General features: G+C 52.3%; 1 protein-coding gene across 4 annotated transcripts in view; it reads right to left on the bottom strand.

Moving 5' to 3' along the window:
- Positions 1–3,696: 3,696 nt before the first annotated feature.
- NUGGC (nuclear GTPase, germinal center associated) overlaps positions 3,697–21,825 on the bottom strand; it is a 45,107-nt gene continuing 26,978 nt past the window's right edge. For 3 of the 4 annotated variants that reach the window (XM_035124599.2, XM_035124604.2, XM_060278201.1), the window contains exons 9-27: positions 20,268–20,480; positions 19,435–19,641; positions 18,774–18,955; positions 18,251–18,368; positions 17,207–17,302; positions 16,928–17,047; positions 14,932–15,145; positions 14,610–14,743; positions 13,509–13,694; positions 12,765–12,916; positions 12,257–12,416; positions 11,029–11,137; positions 10,396–10,529; positions 9,916–10,027; positions 8,549–8,745; positions 7,689–7,819; positions 6,877–7,003; positions 6,152–6,200; positions 3,697–5,389 (exon numbers count right to left, since the gene is read on the bottom strand). In XM_035124599.2, the coding sequence (XP_034980490.2) occupies positions 5,241–5,389; positions 6,152–6,200; positions 6,877–7,003; positions 7,689–7,819; positions 8,549–8,745; positions 9,916–10,027; positions 10,396–10,529; positions 11,029–11,137; positions 12,257–12,416; positions 12,765–12,916; positions 13,509–13,694; positions 14,610–14,743; positions 14,932–15,145; positions 16,928–17,047; positions 17,207–17,302; positions 18,251–18,368; positions 18,774–18,955; positions 19,435–19,641; positions 20,268–20,480 (2,790 nt within the window). In that variant the 3' untranslated portion in view covers positions 3,697–5,240. The remainder of the gene's footprint in view (positions 5,390–6,151; positions 6,201–6,876; positions 7,004–7,688; positions 7,820–8,548; positions 8,746–9,915; positions 10,028–10,395; positions 10,530–11,028; positions 11,138–12,256; positions 12,417–12,764; positions 12,917–13,508; positions 13,695–14,609; positions 14,744–14,931; positions 15,146–16,927; positions 17,048–17,206; positions 17,303–18,250; positions 18,369–18,773; positions 18,956–19,434; positions 19,642–20,267; positions 20,481–21,825) is intronic. The other variant, XM_060278202.1, reaches the window with a different exon arrangement.

Raw genomic sequence — 21,825 nt, 5'->3', positions numbered from 1 at the left:
TGTAGTCTGCAGCCTCCAGACCCTCCGGGGGCTCCCCCGGCGGGTTTCGCGGTCGGAGGGAGCTGCGTGGGCGCAACTTGGCCCTCCGTGGCTCCTCGTCCCCGGGGCAGGCGGCGGCCTCCTGCCTCCTCTCTGCGTGGCAGTCAGCACTTTGTGCGCAGCATTGGGGAGGAGTCGAGGGGCTGTTATGTGCTGAGCTAGAATCCTAGATCAATAGGCAGGGAGGATCTTAGCAGCCCAATCAGGCTCCAGGAGGGAAGCAGAATCAGCCTATTAGATCGGGAGGATCCTAGAATGCAACAACTGATTGGCCTGCAGTAGCCGCCCAATCAGGCTCCAGGAGGGAAGCAGAATACCCAATCAGACGGGACCCATTGTGTAAATGATGTCTATAAAGCCTGAGGTTCTGGGGGGAAATTCAATTCACTCTTTAGGAGATGCAATAGAGAGCATAAAATCACTGTGCAACTCCAAGTATATTTCACTGGTGACAAAGGTGGGATCCTGCTGAGCTGACCACCACACACCACATCACAGCCCGCCACTGCTGCATCGCACTGCACATCCAGCCTACAGCTCCGGGACCCAGAATGGCAACCGACAGCGGCTTCACACCGTTCAGCCCAGCCTCAGGAGACTGGGAAGGATACGCCACCCACTTCCAGTTTCTCCTGGAGGCAAAGGATATCACTGATGCAGCCAAGAAGAGGGCGACATTCTTCAGCGTCTGCGGAGAGGAAACATTTGAGATCGCCCGGGCTCTCCTTGCGCCTGAAAATCTCGCAACCGTTCCCTACGACACAATAATGGAACGGCTGAAGGGACACTTCTCGCCGCAGCCCTCGGTGGTAGCTTCCCGCAACGCCTTCTACGCAAAGCGGCAGGCTCCCGGAGAAACCGTAACCGGGTACGTGACCTCCCTCCGCCAGGCCGCCCAGCTTTGCAACTTCACAGAGCTGGAGAATATGCTCCGCGACCGCCTTGTGGGTGGCCTGAGGGACGAGAAGCTGCAGCGGCGCCTCTACGCCAAGAAGGACCTGACGTTCCAGGTTGCCCTAGAGGAGGCCTTGGCAACCGAAGCCAAGAAGAGGTCAGCGCAAGGATTCCAGCCGAACGCATTGCATCGCACTGCGCATCCAGGTTACAGCTCCAGGACCCGAGGACTCAGAATGGCAACTGACAGCAGCTTCGCGCCGTTCAGCCCGGCCTCAGGAGACTGGGAAGGATACGCCACCCGCTTCCAGTTTCTCCTGGACGCAAAGGAAATCACTGACGCAGCCAAGAAGAGGGCGACATTCTTCAGCGTCTGCGGAGAGGAAACATTCGAGATCGCCCGGGCCCTCCTTGCGCCTGAAAATCTCGCGACCGTTCCCTACGACACAATAATGGAACGGCTGAAGGGACACTTCTCGCCGCAGCCCTCGGTGGTCGAGGATTACGAATACTAACCTCCTCCCAGGTGTGACGGGAACTTTGAGGGGAGGGGTGTTATGTACTTAGCTAGGATCCTAGAACATTAGGCAGGTAAGATCCTAGAATGCAGCAACCAGATTGGCCTGCAGCAGCAGCCCAATTGGGCCCCAGGATGGAAGCAGAATCAGCCAATCACACGGGACCCATTTTATAAATAATGTATATAAAGCCCGAGGTTTTTTGGGGGGGGGATTCAATTCACTGTTTAAGAGATGCAATAAAGAGCATGGAATCACTACGCAGCTGTTGAGTGCAGTATATTTCAGGCTCCTTCCACGCTGAGCCTCTTCTTCCAGACGAGGGAGCCTCTCTTGGGGTGGCCACAAGGGTCTGCTGCCCTTCTTGGGGCAAGGACAGGCTCTTTTGCTGACACCAGCGGAGACCTCTGTGCCGACATCCACGGACCCCCAGCCCTGTAGAGTTGGAAGGGACCTCGAGGGTCCAAGCTCCTGCATGCAGGGATCTCTCTTTGTCTTTGCAATTAATTTTTATTAATTTTCCAAATTTGAAACAAATTAACAGCAAATTACAGTGGTGCCTCGCTTAACAAAATTTCCGCTTAACGAAAGGATTTTTCGAGCAGAGGTTGCCTCGTTAGACGAATTCGTTTTATGAAAAATTTGTCTAGCGAATCGCGGTTTCCCATAGGAATGCATTGAAATTCAATTAATGTGTTCCTATGGGCAAAAAAAAAATCCAAAAAAAATCAATGCATTCCTATGGGATTCGCTAGACGAATTTTTCGTTATAAGAAAAGACTTGTGGAACGAATCAAATTTGTCTAGCGAGGCACCACTGTAATATGAATTTAACACCAATTTTTAAAAATGATTTTCCGCCCCCTCCAAGGTGCTTCTTTCCCCTTCCCTCCTTTGCTGCTCACAGTAAAATACTTTTTCTTCGTCTCTAATTGTTTTCCATCCATTTCTATTTCCATTGACTGCACAAGCTCGATTCCTGTTTAGACATTTTACCCAACAGCTTCCCCAATTAATCAAATATAATCTTGTTTTATCGATCCGTTAGTCTTAATTTCAAATCGCATTTCTTCCCATACAATTTAATCGTCCTGCCTTTTTGCGTTCGCTGCATTCTAATTAACAATACTGAGATTTAAACAGACTCCATAAACATCCAGGGAAGTCTGTTTTGTGCCTTGTTGTGCAATTCCCTTTTCACAAAACAAACCTCAGTCCATTTTCCCAAGCTTAACATGCTCCCCTCCCAGTCTTGCTATGCAATTCTTAAGCCCAAACACAGCATGTTCTTATCTTTTCTCCCAGAATTGTTATTCTCATACCAAATACCAGAGAGCCTTCCATCCCCCTCCCTCAGTCTTTACTCTAGAATTCAGAGCTGCGGCTTCCTCTTTCTGCAAATACTTTAAACACCAAAGGACACCCCTCCTACTGGAGTATTTTCTTTCAGAGATTCCATCCTTTGGTCCCTTTCATACTGTCCCTACTAATGAATGTTGAAAGGGGAATGGAACTTATACCTGATGTTTTACCGTGTTTCTCCTTATATTTTTCCTCAAAAAAACAAAAACACTATGGCTTATTTTCAGGGGATGTCTTATTTTTCCCCCTCCTCCTCCTCCTGCCGCAGCCGGCATTGCTGCTGCGCCTATCATTATGTCTTATTTTCGGGGTATGGCTTATATTCCTTGAATGCTTAAAAATCCTGCTACGGCTTGTTTTTGGAGAAACAGGGTATATCATCCTCCATTGCCCAATGCAGGGATCTCAACCAGATCACACGACTGATGGGACACCCAGCCTCTGCTTCCAAGGGGGTCCATTCCACTCAGTGTCAGAAAGTTCTTCTTTCGGAGCTGCCCTGGCCGTTTCCTCTCCATCCTGATAGGCTCATTATAAGCCAGCTGGCCACTGACCCCCTTCCCAGGATGGGGGCCATCAAGATCAGGCCTTCACCTTCTCCTTGGGTGGGGGTGGGACACATATTGACATTGCAAAGTCTTAAGCAGTTAACAAAAACGCTTAAACCTGACAAGCTATGATGGGGGAACAAGAGTTCCCCTCCACTGCACCCATCCAGCAGATTCCCCCCCCCCTGTACGTTCGGACTGAGGCTCTTCCATCCGCAGGTGGCTGCTGTTTCCAAGAGACATCCCTCCAGGTGTTTTGAGACTACAATTCCCATCATCCCTGACCACTGGTCCCGTTAGCTAGGGATGATGGGAGTTGTAGTCCCAAATCATTTGGAGGGCCGCAGTTTGCCTCTGTCTGATCTAAAGGCTGCACCATCAGGATGTCTCTTGGAAACAGCAGCCACCTCAGTGCTTCATCCTCTCCTCTGCCCGGGGATGGAAGAGCAAAGGAAAGTGGGTGAGGCCTTTGTCTCAAGTTACAACCACAGACAGAAGCAGGGAGCTGTTTCTCCCAGGATACTCAAGTTGAATCTGGAACCCGATGCCCCCAAAGAGCCAAAGAATGTGGTCAGTTCTGTCAAGCATTGAACATTTAATGCAAAACTTTGTGCAACTTTCAAAATAATCCAGATTTACTCTGTAAACCACATTGAGTACCTGCTAGGGGAAAAGGTGGGATACAAAGAATAGCAACAATAATGATAATGATAATGATAATAAAGTCCAAACGTGGGCCCCACCCCCCACTGGGCTGCTCAGTTGCTGACCCTCAGTTAACTAGCCAGGGAATTCTTAGAACTTTTGTTTTAGAAGCACAAGAGGGAGGCAGAGACCTAAGTGCCTTCTTGTCAGAAAAATGGCGATGGGGAGCGATGGGTGCCCTGCAAACAGAAAGAGAGGCTGACAGCCACAAAACTTAAGGAGCACTTTGTAATGTAAATATTTCTCAAGAGCATGTGGCTTTAGAAAGAAAGAAACTCTACTCAGCTGCCAGGCAGACAAACCCCTGTAAGGGTCTTTAGGGCAAAGCTGAGAGGAAAAACAGCGAGAAAGGCAAGCGGGAATCGAGAGTCCTTAAGGCCTTCTCTGCAGGCTGTCTGCTTCAACTGCAGATATTGGAGCAAAAAAGAGAGAGAGAGAAAGAAAAAAGAGAGAGAGAGAGTGCTGAAAAACCTCCCTCATTGAGACCCCAAAAAGACAGGAGATTCAAAGAGGGGAGGTGGTGGGTGAGTGATCTGCTTGTAGAGGGCAAAACAGAGACTCCCTGGCAAAGGTGCAAGGGCAGCTCCTGAAAAACAGGGCAGGCATGAGAAACTCTGCACCACCCAAGCAGTGAGGATGGAGGGAAAGGGCTCTTTCGCTTCACCCTTTGACCGCAAGAGGGGGGCGACTGGGAGCGAAGGGCTAACAGCTGCCCCAGGAGCTCCTCCTGCACTCCAACGCAGAGCTGCCCCCAGCCCTGAGCAGTCAGCTCATCCACAAACACCCCCCCCCCCACCTATCCCAAGCGCTGATTCCGCAGACACAACTCCACGCCGGGCTGACTCCCAGCAACATTATTTTGTGTTGAGTAACGAAGGTCAGCCTGCCCAACTTCTTCCCCCCAGAAGACGCCACAGAAGCTCTAAATAAAACAGGGAGGGGCTCTGCAAGATTTATCTCGCAATATCTGCATTATCAGCGGGGCAGCCATGAACTTGCAAGAGGCTTCCCTGCCTGCTCTCGTGTCTGTCTCTGCTTTGCCAATGTAGCTCTCGGCTCCAGTTTGTCAAATGCAGAGAAAGAGAGCCCCCCCCCCCACACAGAGCCCCTGTGGGGAGGGACATGGGCCTGGCAAGGTCCCTCTGGAACCGGGAGGCTTCCAACCCAAGAGACTTCAGTGGGTCATCCAGGTGGCACTGGCAGGGCAAGGAGGGCCTGTCTCCATCTTCTCAGTCTTCAGGTTCCCACTCGCCTCTTCCTTCTCGGCGCTGAGAGTCGAAGACTTTCCCCAGATTCCCTCTTTGGCCCAGACACGGAGGACACCTGCCGTTTGGAAAAGGAGGAGGAGAAGGAGGCACGAGGCTTCATGGGCGCTGCAAAGCGGTGGCCTCCAGGCGATTAAAATCCCAGGTGGGGACGCAACTCGTCTCCTGGCATCACCTACACACCTTTCCCTGAATTCTTTTCAGTGCCTGCTAAAAACATTCTTCCGACAAGCTGGCCCAGATGCTTAGGAAGCTGATGCTAGTTTTAATCTGTTTCAAGTCTTTTGCTATGCCCTTAAATTAGAGTTAAATCTTCTGAGTGATTTATCTTTTTTTTGTAAACAACTTTGAAGGGTTTCTTCCTCGCCGCCGCCACCCCCGTCAGACAAGCTGTGCATTAATTTTTACGAAATCGCCACCACCACCCCGCTCTCTCGCACTAGAACGGACCACGAGGGCCAGTGAGCCAAAACCCAAGAGGGGACTCCCCTCTCCTTCTCCAGGCAGCACACAGGCCCCTTCCTGCCCAAAGACAGCACTTTCCCCACCCCCCATGAAGGCTCCCCCCCTTAAAAAAAACCCCTCTTATAACTACTAAAGCCCAGAGTCCTTGTTTTGAGTCCGTGCCAATTGTTTGAAGCTGAACAACAACCCTTGTCTCCTGCAAAACTTCCCTCCCAGGGGGCAGCTGTGTGTCCTCGCTGGAGGCAACAGGGAAAGGGGCCATTTACAAAGAGAGGTTGGAAGGACGCCTGTCGGGGACGGTCGGAGGGCTGTGCCACCCACTTTACTCCGTCCAAGTAATTCTTGTGTGTTTTACCTGCTGAACCAGGAATAGCAAACTGCTCACTGTCCACTTTCACAGGCACCTGGGGGGGTGACAAGGGGGGGGGAGAAGCAGGGCATTTTGTTAGCTGTTTCTGGCTCTCAGGTCATCTGAAGCCATCCAAAGCACTCTGACTAGCCTCCCAGAGAGTCTTTCCCCATCCAACAAAAAAGGATTTGGGCACAAGAGCCCCCTCCCCTCCTGCAGTTTCCGCAAACTGGTATTCAGAAGTATTGCTGCATTTCATAGAATCAGAGTTGGAAGAGACCACAAGGGCCATCCAGTCCAACCCCTGCCAAGCAGGAAACACCATCAAAGCATTCTTGACATATGCCTGTCAAGCCTCTGCTTAAAGACCTCCAAAGAAGGAGACTCCACCACACTCCTTGGCAGCAAATTCCACTGCCGAACAGCTCTTACTGTCAGGAAGTTCTTCCTAATGTTGAGCTGGAATCTTCTTTCCTGAAGTTTGAATCTTTGACGGAGAAGGAGGAGCAGAGCCATTGCTACCAACGGCAGCCCATCCAGAGCCCTCTCCCCCTCCACGAATCTGCCTAATCCTCTTTCAAAGCCATCCAGGTTGGGGGCCATCCCTGCCTCCTGGGGGAGGGAGTTCCACAGGTGAACTCTGCACCCTTAAAAGGGGTCCTGGCCCGCAGGTTCAAGGGCTGAGGGAGATGCTTTCAACCAGAGCTCCGGGGTCCTAGGGCAGCACTTACGTGGGGCTGAGGGGCTCCGAAGAGAAGGCCTGACTCCTGCTGGCAGCCCTCCAGGGCAGACCCTCGACAGGGCCCAGGGGCCGGGGCGGAGATCCCTGGCTTGGCGTCCATGGTCGTCCCCCTGTAGCTGGAGAAAGCCAAGTTGGGAAAGAAATCAAGCACCAGAATGTGCTTCACCCTCCACGTCCAACACAAAGGGGGAGGCTCCTCCCATTCAGCACCCCCCCCCCAGCTCCTCTCTCCTGACTGACATGGATGAATGGCCCAAGAGCAGGCAGGGGCTCTCCAGCAACCCACGTCAAGCGCCCTGGATCTGGCCCCTTTCGAGGGCAAGGAGGAGTCCCTGCAGCTGGAGTCTTTATAGCTGTGGCTCCCTGGCCCTTGAGCTCCCCCGCCCAGCTCAAAAATCTTGTGATTCTATTAAGGTAAAAGGTAAAGGGACCCCTGACCATTAGGTCCAGTCGTGACCGACTCTGGGGTTGCGGTGCTCATCTCGCTTTACTGGCCGAGGGAGCTGGCGTACAGCTTCCGGGTCATGTGGCCAGCATGACTAAGCCGCTTCTGGCAAACCAGAGCAGCACACGGAAACGCCGTTTACCTTCCCTCCGGAGCGGTTCCTATTTATCTACTTGCATTTTGACGTGCTTTCAAACTGCTAGGTTGGCAGGAGCTGGGACCAAGCAACGGGAGCTCATCCCGTCACAGGGATTCGAACCTCCAACCTTCTGATCAGCAAGCCCTAGGCTCAGTAGTTTAACCCACAGCGCCACCTGATTCTATTAGTGGCCAGGAATTCCTCTAGGGCAGCTTACCTCAGGGAGGGGATCCCGGCAGGGCCTCCTCCTGCCCCAGACGCTGCGGCCTGGCCTTTGTGCTTCTTCTCCAGCTGTGGTTGGAGGAGCTCCCCTGCCCTCTTTTTTTGGCCATACGGGCACAAATACACCTGAGGGGGGTGTTGAGGGGGCAACAGAAGATACGGAAACAAATTAAGGTTTCTAAACACCTGGATAGGCTTGTCTATCTATGAATGTCCTCTGCAGGTGCCAAAAGGAATATAGCGAGTTGCACAAAGTTATATGTTGATGTGTTACAATTAAATATATGTTGAGAAATGTTTTTTTAAAAAAATAAAATAAAATTCTGATTAACCTGTGGCTTTATTTCCTAAAACAGATCCTGGAGCATCCCTCAGATCAGAACACAAAGAATCCGAACTCAGGGGGGGGGGAAGCAAAACCAGGCAGAGGCAGAGAAGAGGGCAGCCTGCTTGGGGCTGGAAGCACAGAAGGGGCTCCTCTGGGATTCATCCCAAGGCTCAGCCTTCAGAAGGGTTCTGGCACTGCAGGGGGCTGGACTAGAAGACCCTCGGGGTCCCTTCCAGGGGACCGGCCACCTTCACCCCAGCTGGGGCCTAAGGCAGGTGTGGGCCTGCTTGCAGGGGAGGTAGCTGCTCTCTCCGGGTCCTCCTTTCAAACCTCTGTGAGGTTATTAATTACTCATTGCTTTTATTTATTGAATTTGTACACCACGCTTCACCTGCAAATCTCAGGACGGTTCACAAAACAAAAAATGCAAGACAAAATACATAATAAAAACCAGGGCGAAAGCAAACCTGTAACCCTGTCCCCGCAGAAACACATTTGAAAGGGTATTGGATGTTAATCCATTTTACCTGCATGGGTGCGAGAGAGATGGTACCGATCCGGGCATCCATGCATGTAGCCGAGGAGCTCGGGGGATCCTGACTCCCCTGCAGGCCCCTCCTCATTTCGGCGGAACTGTCGTCTCCTTGTGTGGAGCAGGGAAGGTTGTAACTGACGCAGGAATGCCTACAAATCTTGTCAACCTTGGCGCAGATGGTCATTAATTCTGTTGGTGGGGAGGAACATAAAAAGCCCGTTAATATCTCTCTTAAGGCCCCACGAACCCAGACATAGCCACCTGAACCCCACACCCCTTTGTTCCCCTTGGGTCTTCCACAGCCTCCCCCCTCCCCTGGCAAGCAAAGACTTAGGGGCTAAACAGAGCCCTAACCCCTAAACACAAGGTGCGTCCGAGCTACGTCCAAGAATCGGCAACCCTCTAATCTTTTTCACGCACAGAAGTGGGCCAAGTGTGTGGCAGGGGCACAGGAAATGCCCCCTTGCCCCTCGGTAAGAAGCCCACCCACAAGCATATGAAAAGGTAGCCCCCACTTGGCTACCAGACACCGTGGACTTTCCGTTTTTCCTAGCGCTTGTTTATTATGTATATAAGGTGGTATGGAACACAGTCCTACTCGGAGTAAACCTGCTGAAGTTAAAAAGCTCCAATGTCTGCATGTAAGAGCTGTTTGAGAGTGGAAGGGGCTCCCTTGGAAGGTTGGGGGGGGGGCTCTCCTTCCTTGGAGGCTTTTAAACAGAGGTTGGATGCTCATCCCTCATGGACCAATTATCATAGAATCACAGAATGGAAAGGGATCCCGAGAGTCATCTAGTCCAGCCCCCTGCAATGCAGGAATCTCAGCTAAAGCATCTAGGGCAGATTTTGTACACCAAGGATCACAGGGCAGTAAACAGCATAAAAACACAAAACGGAAACACAAAATACGTAACAAAAACCCCCACAAACCACCCTCTCCTACAAACACATTTAAATTATGGTTTTTGCATTGCAGGGGGTTGGACTAGATGACCCCTGGGACCCCGTCCAACTCTACAGCTCTGTGATTCTAACTTGGGCTCATTCATTTCAATGAGCCTACTCCCAAGTAGGACTTGTCTGAACACGGCCTGCTCCAGGCAGCTGGCAGGCGTCATGAATACGTGGCAGGAGCCGCGAAGACCCGAGATGCCCAGAAGACCCAAAATGTCAGCGACAGAGCAGGGCATCGTAAGACGCAGGCCAGGCCAAGGCAAGTCGCAGAAACCCAACATTAAGAGTCGCCCACCTGCACTTTTCCGGAGAATGGTCGGATTCAACGGAAGATGGTCCTGGAATGACGAGTTTCTAAAAATTGCCTCCACCATGGTTGGTGGGGGGGCGGGGGGACAGCCGTACCTGAAGTTATCTTTGCGTTCTTCTGGACAGGCTTCAGCAGCGGCTCCAGCTGCATTATCAGGGATGTCTGCAGCTCCTGGGCCAAATCCTGAAACCTCACTCCAATGTGTTGCTGGAAGGAAACGGTGCCACACTGAGGCAGTTGGCCCTAGAAGCCCACACCCCCCTTGCTCCTTCTACCGCCTGCCCCGCTCTGAGCGCAGGAGGGGGCACTCGGAGCCACCTGCGTGCAGGACGGGGGCTTTCCTCCCAACAGAGAGACATGGGTGGGGAGATCCTGTGGCCCTGGCAGATCGCAGACTAGATGACCCTCGGGTTCCCTCCCCACTTTACAATTCTATGGTCCTGGACTTCCGGTTTCCTGCCAACTGAGAAGGGAGCCACAGGGGAAAGAGGGGAGAGCGCCAAGGCAAGGCGCTCCCCCAGAAAGTTCTGCTAGGCCAGGGTTTCTCAGCTCTCTGGAGCAGCCCACAAACTCACCTGCAGAACTTTCAGCCGCTCCTGCAGCAAGTTTGCAGCCGAATCGAAGATGGTGTGTTTCTCCGTGCGGATGAAATCCTCCATGCAGGACTTCATCCGCTGGAAGTAGCCGGGGCCAGACATCTGGGTGCAAGCTGGAGTGGAAGCACATGGCACATCAGCAGAACACAGAACCCCCCCCCAACTCTGCCCCCCAAGACTTCCTTGCTGAACTGGATCCTATCATACTGCAAAACCCTTCCTGCTTCCTCAGAGACTCCCCGCGCCCATCACACTTTGAGCGCTCTCCCCTCCTGGGGTTTCCATAAGGACATAAGAGCTTGCAGGATCAAGCCAGTGGCCCACCTGGTCCAGCACTCTGTTCTCAGTGTGGCTGTTATAGGAATGCAGGAATCTAGGCAGACTGCCTCTGGATCAGGAAGTTCCATAAGTGCTTAAGATCAGCCTGCTGGGTCAGGCCAAAGGGGCATTGAGTCCCACATCCTCTGGGAAACCCACAAGCAGGATCTAATCTCCCCTCCTGCTGTTTCCAGCTCCCTCCCACCTTGGGGGCAGAGCATGAGCCATCTCAGCCAGCACGCACACGCACACGCACACGCACACACACACCGGCCCTTCTATGCCATTCTTCACCTGCATAGGCTGGCTCCATGCGTGTCCGGATCTCGGGCGTCAGGATGCGGGAACAGCTCCGCTGCCGTGCAGTGATGTCGTCCATCAGACTCAGGGTGAAGTTGAGCAACTGAGGGAAGAGTTCAGGAGTCTGGGTGAGCCTTCCGATCCGCGGGGTCCCTCAAAAACCCACCACTCGCCCCACGTGACCCCAACGTGTTTGTAAGTTTCTCCGCCATCCTTCATCTGTAGATCTCAGGGCGGTTTGCAGCATGATAAACACAACATACAGAATAAAAACAAGAACAAAACAACAACACACAGTTATGATGTCAGATTGGGAAAAATTGTGGAAGAAGGGTATGAAATTTACGGCATGTACTGTGCTGAAAGAGAATTTAATGAAAATGATGTACAGATGGTATTTGACTCCGGTAAAATTAGCGAAAATGTATCATAAAGGTGATAATAAATGCTGGAAATGTAAAGAGGAAGTTGGTTCATTCTATCATATGTGGTGGACATGCCCTAAGATAAAAGGCTTCTGGGAAATGATTTATAATGAAATGAAAAAGATATATAAAAATACATTTTTGAAAAAACCAGAGGCCTTTTTACTTGGAATAGTGGGGGAAGAAATTCCCAAAAAAGATGTTAACTTGTTTATGTATGCCACCACAGCTGCGAGGATTTTAACTGCCAAATATTGGAAAAAAGAGGAATTGCCCTCTCTACAGGAATGGCAAATGAAAATGTTGGACTTTATGGAACTGGCAGAATTGACAGGAAGACTCCGAGACCAAGCAGAGGAAAGGATGGAGGAGGATTGGAGGAAATTTAAATTATATTTAGGGAATTATTTTTGAGAGTTGAAAGTTTGAATATCTAGGGAAATACAGAAGTTAAGGCAATAGGGAGAAAAGTGGAGAGTAAAAAAAAAAATTAAGAAAAATACAGGATGATGAAAATTAAAAGTAAGGAAATAGAAACTGTTATAGCTGAATTTAAAAGGAAAATCAGATAGAGGGGAGTTGGGGAAGCAAAAGAGACAATGAGTTAAAAAGATAATATAAGATGATGTATGTGTTTTTTTTTCTGTTTGTATTGTTGTGTTTTTGTTTTCTATAAAAACTTTTTAATAAAAATATTTATGACTAACAACAACACACAAACACAACCTATTAACGCCCCCCCCCGGACCTCAGGGGCAACCGAGGCAGAGAGCCCCCCCCCACTTCCCCAGCCTCACCCTCGCTCCAGCCGCCTCCATCTGCTGGCGGCAAATGATGTTTATTGCAGCTGCCACCCTGCTCTGCTTGCGGAGTTTCTTCCGGAGGTCTTTGAAGAAGCACCTCAGCTTGTCCAAGATGGCAGCAGCAAAGCCCTGAATGGACTCTTTCAGCTGACAGCTAGGAGGAAGCACACACGCAGAGGGGTTGGGAGAGAGCTGGCTGGCCCACCTCCCTCCTCCAGGCCCCCTTGCAAGGGCACAGCGCCCCCACCTCCCCGAGTCCCATCCATGCAGCCTTGGCCCCCCCCCCCAAGACCCTTGCAGGAGTGTCTCTGGCTGCCCCCCTCCCTCGGCAGCAGCCCCAAAGCTCTTCCCTCCAGGGCTGCAATTCAGCCAGCGGACTCTCCTCCCTTGGAGATTTCCAAGCGGAGGTCGAATGGCCACATGCCAGGGCTTCTGGACCTTCGGGGGCCCCTGCCAATGCTACAATTCTGCGATGACACCTAGCCTGGCCCCTCGTTCTCACTTGAAGACCTCGTTCCACGTTGCAGCCAGGGTCTCCCAGATGGGTTTGGTGAGGTGGCTGTTGAAATCCACCACGCAGTTGAGGGTCGGAGAGGCGTAGAGACCGTGGTGATTGCAGGCGGCCCGGTATGTGGCGTGTGGGTAGCCGTTCACCTGCCAAGGGAGGAACGGAGAGCGCAGCTTGAAAAACGGAGCTGGCCAAGGCTGGGCGGGGATGTTCTCCGGAGGCAGAGCCATCGCAGGCATCGGGGGGGGGGAACCCCACAGAATCAGACGACCAACTCAAGGACGCAAATGGAAGTCTTCCCTGGCAGTCGCCAAACCAAGGAGGTGCAGGGTGAGGGCTCCCCGTGGGTGGCTCCGCTTCCCCACCCCCGGTTTGGGACTCTGGGCACCCTCCAAAGGGGGCTCTTCTGCCTAAGCCCCACGGAAAGGAGCAGGAGATGCAAGGAGAGTCTGCAGGATCAGGCCAATGGCCCACCAATTCAGCATCCTGTTCTCCTGGTGGCTGAGCCCAAGAGCCCCACGGTTTCCACCAACCGATCTTCAGGAGCGTGGCTCCCTCCCATGCCTAGCAGGGCTGCAAGAAGGACTTCCTTTCATCTCTCCTGAATCTCCCAACATTCAGCGCCAGGAGATGCCCACCCATTCCAGCTAGGGCTCAAAGGATCCTGGTGGATGGTGCCCTCTGCACGCATTTTCTGTGTCACAAAAGGCTTTCAGGAGGAGAGGAGAGCCGGCTTACAGGGCATCCCCAGCTCCTGACGATGTCCTGGCACAGCTCCTTGGCCCTGCTGGTGCCCTTGGCCAGGCTGGCGAAGAGAAGGCCTTCCAAGCAGTGCCGGGTGTCGCGGAGGCTGCAGTCGATGGCCTCCTGGAGGAGGCTGGGGAGCTGCTGCAGGGACTGCCACACACTCTCCTGGATGTCGGTCTGGGGAGGAAGAAGAGGGACGTGAGAGGCTGCAGGGCTTTCTGTAAGCAGCAACCGAGGGTGAGTGTGGAGTGGATGAGCCCCACAGTAGGAAAAACAGTGGTGCCTCGCAAGACGAAATTAATTCGTTCCGCGAGTCGCTTCTTCTTGCGATAATTTCGTCTTGGGAAGCACGGTTTGCTGCGGCAAAACAAACAAACAAACAAAAACCCCGCAAAAAACTTCGTCTTGCGAAGCACGGCCATAGAAAACTTCGTCTTGCGGTGTGGGGTGAGAAAGGTTCATAAATAGACCAAATGGATGGATTAAAAGGTTTGAAATTGGATAGTACAAGGATGCTGGCCGGGGAACTAGGGAAACTGCTACCTGGGGAAGGGAGGGGTGGGAGGTGAGATCAAATAAGAGAAGGGATATATTAGAATTTGAAGTTAGGATATTTCTTTTTAGGGGGAAACTAAAGGCTAAGGGAAATTTTAAAGAAATAGTTAAAAATAAGATATTGTGAAAATCGTAATTATTATGCTTAACATAGAGAAAGCTGTGAAGATAAGATCTGGAATGGACCTGGGTAGGGAGGGACGGGGAAGTCGGGGATAAGATTGTAATAAGAATTTGCTTTTGCTTTTTTTACCTTTTTGTGTTTGTTTTTTCTTTTTATATTTTTCTTTTTTGGATTTTTGTGCCTGCTTTCTTTTATTTTGTTTATAAAAACTTCAATATATATATATATATAAGAAAACTTCATCTTGCGAGTCACCAAAAACATCACAAGACGCTTTCGTCTTGCGAGTTTTTCGTTGCACGAGGCATTCGTCTTGCGAGGTACCACTGTGCAAATTTTAGTGCTGGTCCTAATACAGGCGAGCTTCTAACTACTGGCATTTTCATTAGAAAGGAGCCCGCTCCCAAGCTCACCTCTGCTCTCTGGCTGGTCAGGTAATTCACTATTTGGCTCAGGACCCGAGCCAAGTCCCGGATGAGCTTCTCTGCCGCCCCCATGCTGTGCTTCAAGGCTGTGCGGATGGCAAACGCCTTCAAGGCCGGTATTTCTGGATAAAAGGAAAGCGGGGAATAAAACGCACAGCAGACGCACCATCCTTCATCTTCCAGAAGAGGTGTCCTGCGTGTCGACAGAGGATGGGGTCCACCCCCCCCCCCGCAAAGGGCCGCTGGTTTCTGCACCTGACTTGCAGAGGGCAGCCTGTTCTGCAGAACAAGAACCAGCCCCTCCGAGTACCTGTGTCCTGGGGGTCGTGGAAGACTTGAGGCTGGCCGTCTCTGATCAGCTTCCCGCAGAGCTTGAGATATTCTGTAGAGCTGACCGTGAACACCGGAAGCTTGCCGCGTAGGGATTCAACGTTGCCAGACTCCGACCTGACGGCATCGCCTTCCTCCAGGTCTTCATCACCATCCTCCTCGCTCTCAGGAGACGCTGCTTTCCTGGTCATGTCCTACAACAAGAAGCTCTGCCGTGGGACTCCAAAAGAGCAAACCATGGAATGAGCTCCTCACCAAGGACAACGTAACGTCTCATGGGCAAGCATACAAATTTAATAGCAAAGTTGCTTCCCCAGATCTGCCACACAGCCTGCAACACAGGTGGACCTCCAGGAGGATGGGCAGGTAGGTTTTGCCTGCTCACCTGCAAGGCTCTCAATGGATCTTGTGGCTGTTACAAGCTAACAAAGAAAAGCCTGCAGGATCAGAAGATTCCACCTAAACATTACTAAGAACTTCCTGACTGTAAGAGCTGTTTGGCAGTGGGATTTGCTGCCAAGGAGTGTGGTGGAATCTCCTTCTTTGGAGGTCTTTAAGCAGAGGCTTGACAGCCATCTGTCAGGAATGCATTGATGGTGTTTCCTGCTTGGCAGGGGGTTGGACTGGATGGCCCTTGTGGTCTCTTCCAACTCTATGATTCTATGATCAGGCCCAAGGGGGCCTCTCCAGTCCAGATCTCCGGTTCTCACAGGGGCTAGCCAGGTGCCCCAAAAGGAAACCAGCGAGCAGGATCCGAGCACCAGAGCAACACTCTCCCCTCCTGCGGCTTCCAGCAAGTGAGATTCAGAAGAGCAGAGCTAGGGCTTTCGCCTTTCCTCGCAGGGCCTCCGTGGGCTGCTCTTTTCTGCGCCTTCCCCAACTCTGGCCGGACCAAAAGGACTTCCAGTATCCCCAAAGGCACACAAACAGGCAAACTGCTCAAGGTGAAGCTGGAGAGGGAGAAGGGGCGGCTTGCGCTTTCGTGATGCTCACTGCGCAACGGGAAAAGAGCTGAGGGAGAGAAGTCCCTTTGGGTGAAGAGGTCTGGTGCAGGCTTCCCAATGTGCCTGTGTCGGCTGAGGCCATGAAGAATCATAGAAATGTAGAGTTGGAAGGCACCCCAAGGGTCATCTAGGCCAACCCCCTGCAATGCAGGGATCACAGCTCAAGGATCCCTGACAGGTGGCTGTCCGCCTTCCGAGGGAGACTGTTCCACTCTCAAATGTCTCTCACCGTCGGAAAGTCCTTCCTAATGTTTAGTAGGAATCTCCTTTCTTTTCCTTAGTTTGGGTCCCACTCGTTGGAGCAGAAGCAAACAATATTGCTCCGTCTCCCATGCTTACCTTCCAAGTCCCGGACTGCAGAATCCGGGACCGGCAGCCGTGTGACACCGGAAGTTGTGTCGACGTAACTTCCGGTGTCGCTTTGCCCTTCTATGGGCACCAAAAATGGCCGCCGCCGGCTTCGAAAGTCGCTTGTACGCGTGTCAGGAAGTGTGTCGACGCAACTTCCGGTGTCGCTCCGCCCATCTATGGGCACCAAAAATGGCCGCCGCCGACACCGGAAGTCGCGTCTATGCACTTCCGGACATGCGTAGATGCGACTTTTGAAGGGCAAATCGGAAAGAAAAAAATGGCCGCTGGCAGGAGAAAATAACGGAGAAAAACGGGAGACGAAGTGATACGGGGGGCCACCGGGAAAAGGTAAGTAAAATCGGGGTTTTCCCGGAGAAAACGGGATACTTGGCAGCTATGCTCCCATGTGGCAGCCCTGAGGATGGCTCCCATCTCAACTGCGTTTCCCGCGCGTTTTGTGCAGCAGGTTCTCCCCCCCCGGCAAATGCCACTGTGGATCTGCTTCCAAGTCTTCCAATGCCACTGTGGATCTGCTTCCAAGTCTGCCTCACCAGGCAAGGGAGGGCAAATGCCAGCTTGCCAGCCCCTGGCTCCTCCGCCCCTCTTTTGGCTCAGTCCTACCTCCAGGCTGGCGCTGAACTCCAACTGAATCTGCTGCTTGGAATACTTATTCCGGGCCCGGACGCAGATCAGGCTAATTTCGCGCAGCTTCGCCTCCTTCTGCCTCTGCAAGGCACTGATCTAGACGGGAGAGAGGGCAACAAGGGGGAAACTGAGGCACAAGCAAAACCAGATACAGCCACGTGAAGGTTGCCCGGGGTGTGTGTGCGTGTGTTGAACCAGGAGGACGAAAAGTAGCCATGCCCGGGCTTGGAGGTGGCGGAGAGATACAAGACTTACTCTGAACTCCTTTTCCAGAAGGTCGTGGCGTCTTTGGAGCCAGGCGTCTTTGGAGTCGGAGGCATCGCAGCCTGGTCTCTCCCACGGCAACAGCTGCTACTCAAAAACACACAGAGCGTTATCATCTGTGGCTTGTGATAGCAAGAGCACAAAAAGCAGTCGCTGCCCCAACAGCCTGGCTCGAGTTTAGCCTAGAGATTCTTCCTGCTTCGGAGCCCTCCTTCCTGCAAAGAGCTCAGCTCCCCAGGAAGAAAGCAACGTCTCTGGGGCTAAGCTGGATCTCTGTTGCCATACAGCATTACCCAGAGTTGCAGGAATATCCAGCCTAGCAGGGATCAGGGCCGGCCCAAGACATCTTGCCACCTGAGGCAAACCACAAAATGGTGTGTGTGTGTGTCCCCCCCCCCCCCCGGCCCAGCCAGGGAAGAAGCGGGGAGGGAAGATCAACATCAGGAACAAAGAGAGAATAAAGATCTATATCGTGATCCTAAGCCCCCTTGCCTCGTGGGTGGTCAGCCCTGGCAGGAATCAAACAAACAGGTGAAAGAATTCTGGGTTGTTATTATTTTTAATACAAAATTGAGATGACCCCGGAGAAGGCTGCGTTTCCTCAGCTCAGATGGGCCTTGCGAGACATCTGCTGGTCTCAAGTCTGATCATCTCGCAAGTCTTACAAGCAGGCTGTGTCGAGAGCCATGCAGAGTGCGGGCACAGCTCTCCCAACGCAGAACGGGCCGTCTTTCAAGAGGGGCAAGCAAGTCTGGCCTCCTGGGCCCAGATTCACCCCTCCAAAAGACAGCCAGAACGCCACCCGGCGAAGTGGTGGGAATAAGGGCCTCTTCCCCCTCCCCAGCACCAGGAGGCACAGGCCCCCAGACGCAAGGAAGGGAGAAACACAGGGAGCTTTGCTCAGGACCCTCTGCATCTTCCAGCTCTGCAAATCTCTTGCTGCAGCAGGTTCAGCAGGGGAGCAAAGCGGGTTTCTGAAACGGCACATCCAACTGGGCCAGGGGGAAACCGCCTCGATGAGTGGTTTTTACAGACCTGTTGCTGCAAAGATGCACAGAGCCTTTCCTTCTCCCCCTCGGCTTGCATTTTCTGATTATCCAGCTCTCTCAGTTCATCTTCTATCAGCTGAATCTCTCCTCTCAAGTCCAGGTTCCTGCAAGATTCGGGTGAGTGAGCCCTTTCGTGGGGAGCCAAGCCTCCTCCCACAAGAGAGTGCCGACGGGATGGCAGAATCCGAGGCTACCCAACAGCTTGATGTGCTCCCCTTGCTTTAGACTACAACCCCCATGATCCCCGGCAACTGGAAAGGCTGTCTGTGGCTGATGGGCCTTGCAGTCCAAAACACCTGGGAGGGCTGCTGTCTCAGAGCATCCTTTGCCCCACTGGCCATTAAGCCGCCAGCCGGTCTCCCCCCCCCCCTTATGACCCAAGCACAATGTCCAGGCAGCCTGGGATCTTGAAATCATCCACGCAGCAAGAGCATTGTGGGATTCGGGGGTGCCGATCTGTGGTGCCTCTCTATGCCCGTCCACAACGGAGGAGCACAAACCAAGGTTACCTGACGATATCCGTAATGTTGAAGCTGTCCGACTTGGTGCAAACAAAAGCCAGGCTGCCATACAGGCCGTCCATCAGCAGCTGCCTGCGCACACTCGCACTCAGGGTCTCCTTCGCCGTCTTGTCGTCCACGGCTCGAGTGATGCTGGCAACCACCCACACGGCACAGCAGTTCTTCAGGTACTGGGGGGGGGGGGAGGGAGGAAGCGACAGTTAAACACACGGCAGCCCTGCACATACCTGTCAAGTTGCTGTCGGAGAAATAAGGGACTGGGCCGGAAGCAGCAGACCGGAAGTAGCGCTGCCGCCATTTTGGAACTGGGCGGAGCATGCTCAGAAGCGACTTTTGATGCTGCTTTGCCCAGTTCCAAAATGGCCGCCACGCCAGAAGTCACACTGCAGCCATTTTGGAACTGGGCAGAGCAGCATCAAAAGTCGCTTCTGAGCATGCTCCACCCAGTTCCAAAATGGCCGCCGCGCCAGAATAAACCGAGGAAAAAACAGCTGGAAAAACGGGATTTCCCGGGGAATACGGGAGACTTGGCAGCTATGGCCCTGCAACCCGGCGGTGTGAGCAAAAGTAACGATACAGAACAGGGATCATGCCAGGGAGAAACGTTCGGGGCCCAGGAGAACAACGCTTGCCCAGCCCAGTCCCCCACCTCTTTGGCCACGCTGTCTCTGGCCGCGTTGGCGTCTCGGATGCCGGGCAAGTCCACCAGCACAGCCCCCGTCTTCAACACTTCAGCCTTAGCGAGACGGATCCGGACGCATTTCACAATGGGCCAAAACTCCCCGCCTTTCATCTCCCGCAAATTGTCAGTTCGGGAGTCGATGAACCTCTCAATGGTGGCGCGGAACTCTGTCGCCTGCAAGGAAGGGAAGAAGGGAGGTCAGCATCCAAAACCTTGTGCCTCGAACAAGTCAGAAAGTTGGAAGGGACCCCAAGAGTCATCTCGGCCTCGGTCCAGTATACCTAAAGGAGCGTCTCCACCCCCATCGTTCTGCCCGGACACTGAGGTCCAGCTCCGAGGGCCTTCTGGCGGTTCCCTCATTGCGAGAAGCCAAGTTGCAGGGAACCAGGCAGAGGGCCTTCTCGGTAGTGGCGCCTGCCCTGTGGAACGCCCTCCCATCAGATGTCAAAAAGGAAAACAGCTACCAGATTTTTAGAAGACATCTGAAGGCAGCCCTGTTTAGGGAGGCTTTTAATGTTTAAGAAATTAGTGTATTTTAATGTTTCTGTTGGAAGCCGCCCAGAGTGGCTGGGGAAACCCAGCCAGATGGGAGGGGTATAAATAATAAATTATTTATTTATTTATTTATTTTTATTATTATTATTATTATCTCGCCCAACCCCTGCAATGCAGGATTCCCCACTAGCCGTTCAAGTGGAGGACTGTTTCCTTGAAACGAAGCCAGTTTTCTCCGCTTACACTGACGCAACAAAGCCTATTTCAGAATTCCAAAGGTACATGCCAATCAACGCTTCACTTGCCGTCTCGGCGCAGATGTGCTTCACCGTCCCAAGGTGCTGTGTCACCTCCTGCATCTCCTCCAGCTTCTCCAGCTCATCGACTCTCCCGTAGACAGCCTTCACGCGGCTGTAGGCGGCCCCAGCTTCCGTCTTGCGGTCCGGGCAGCGCCTCTTCAGGTGGCCAAACTTGTCCTTCATGTCTTCAAGGAGAGCCTTCAGCTCCTTATCCCACTCCTGCAGGAGGAAAAAAACACGATGGAGAACAGGGACGCCTGTCGGAAGAGAGAAATTACTCTAAAAGCAACTCCCATCATCCCCAACCAACACAAAGGCAATGGAATCATAGAATCATAGAGTTGGAAGAGACCACAAGGGCCATCCAGTCCAACCCCCTGCCAAGCAGGAAACACCATCAAAGCATTCTTGACATATGCCTGTCAAGCCTCTGCTTAAAGACCTCCAGAGAAGGAGACTCCACCACACTCCTTGGTAGCAAATTCCACTGCCGAACAGCTCTTACTGTCAGGAGGTTCTTCCTAATGTTTAGGTGCAATCTTCTTTCTTGTTGTTTGAATCCATTGCTCCGTGTCCGCTTCTCTGGAGCAGCAGAAAACAACCTTTCTCCCTCCTCCATATGACATCCTTTCATATATTTGAACATGGCTATCATATCACCCCTTAACCTTCTCTTCTCCAGGCTAAACATACCCAGCTCCCTAAGCCGTTCCTCATAAGGCATCGTTTCCAGGCCTTTGACCATTTTGGCTGCCCTCCTCTGGACACGTTCCAGCTTGTCAGTATCCTTCTTGAACTGTGGTGCCCAGAACTGGACACAGTACTCCAGGTGAGGTCTGACCAGAGCAGAATACAGTGATACTATTACTTCCCTAGATCTAGATGCTATACTCCTATTGATGCAGCCCAGAATTGCATTGGCTTTTTAGCTGGGAGTTGGGATTCCAGTCTGGAGGGCACCAGGTTGGCAAAGGCTGCTTTTAAATAGAATCACAGAATCGTAGAGTTGGAAGGGACCTGAGGGTCATCTAGTCCAACCCCTTGCAAGGCAGGAATCCCAGCTGGAGAGTCTCTGGCAAACAGCCACCCAATCTCTGCTTGAAAACCTCCAAGGAAGCAACTCTTACTGTTGGAAAGTCTTTCCTGATGTTTATAGGGAATCCCCTTTCTTGTAACTTGAATCCACTGGTTTGAGTCCTATCTTTCAGAGCAGGAGTGAACAAGCTTGTTCGCTCTTCCATGTGACAGCCGATCAGATATTGGAAGATGGCTCTCCTATCTCCTCTTTTACAGGCTAAACATGCCCAGATCCTTCAACCATTCCTCATATGGCTTGGTTTCTGGTCATCTTCTGCACACCTTACAGCTTGTCAATACATATATTTGTTTAATGGCATGGTGATCCTGGCTGGGGCAGTTTTACTTACAATTCCTTCCATAACGATACCAAGCTGCTTTGTTCCCCTCCCCTTCCAGGTTGTCTTAGCCTCCGTTGCCCCCACGGACCCCAACTCAGGAGACCGGCCCCTGCAGAAGAGAGCTGGGGGGGGGACCTGCCCTCGAG

This window comes from Zootoca vivipara, chromosome 8 (assembly GCF_963506605.1).
Source record: "Zootoca vivipara chromosome 8, rZooViv1.1, whole genome shotgun sequence".
Classification (NCBI taxonomy): domain Eukaryota; kingdom Metazoa; phylum Chordata; class Lepidosauria; order Squamata; family Lacertidae; genus Zootoca; species Zootoca vivipara.
This window is presented reverse-complemented; position numbering and strand designations above follow the sequence as displayed.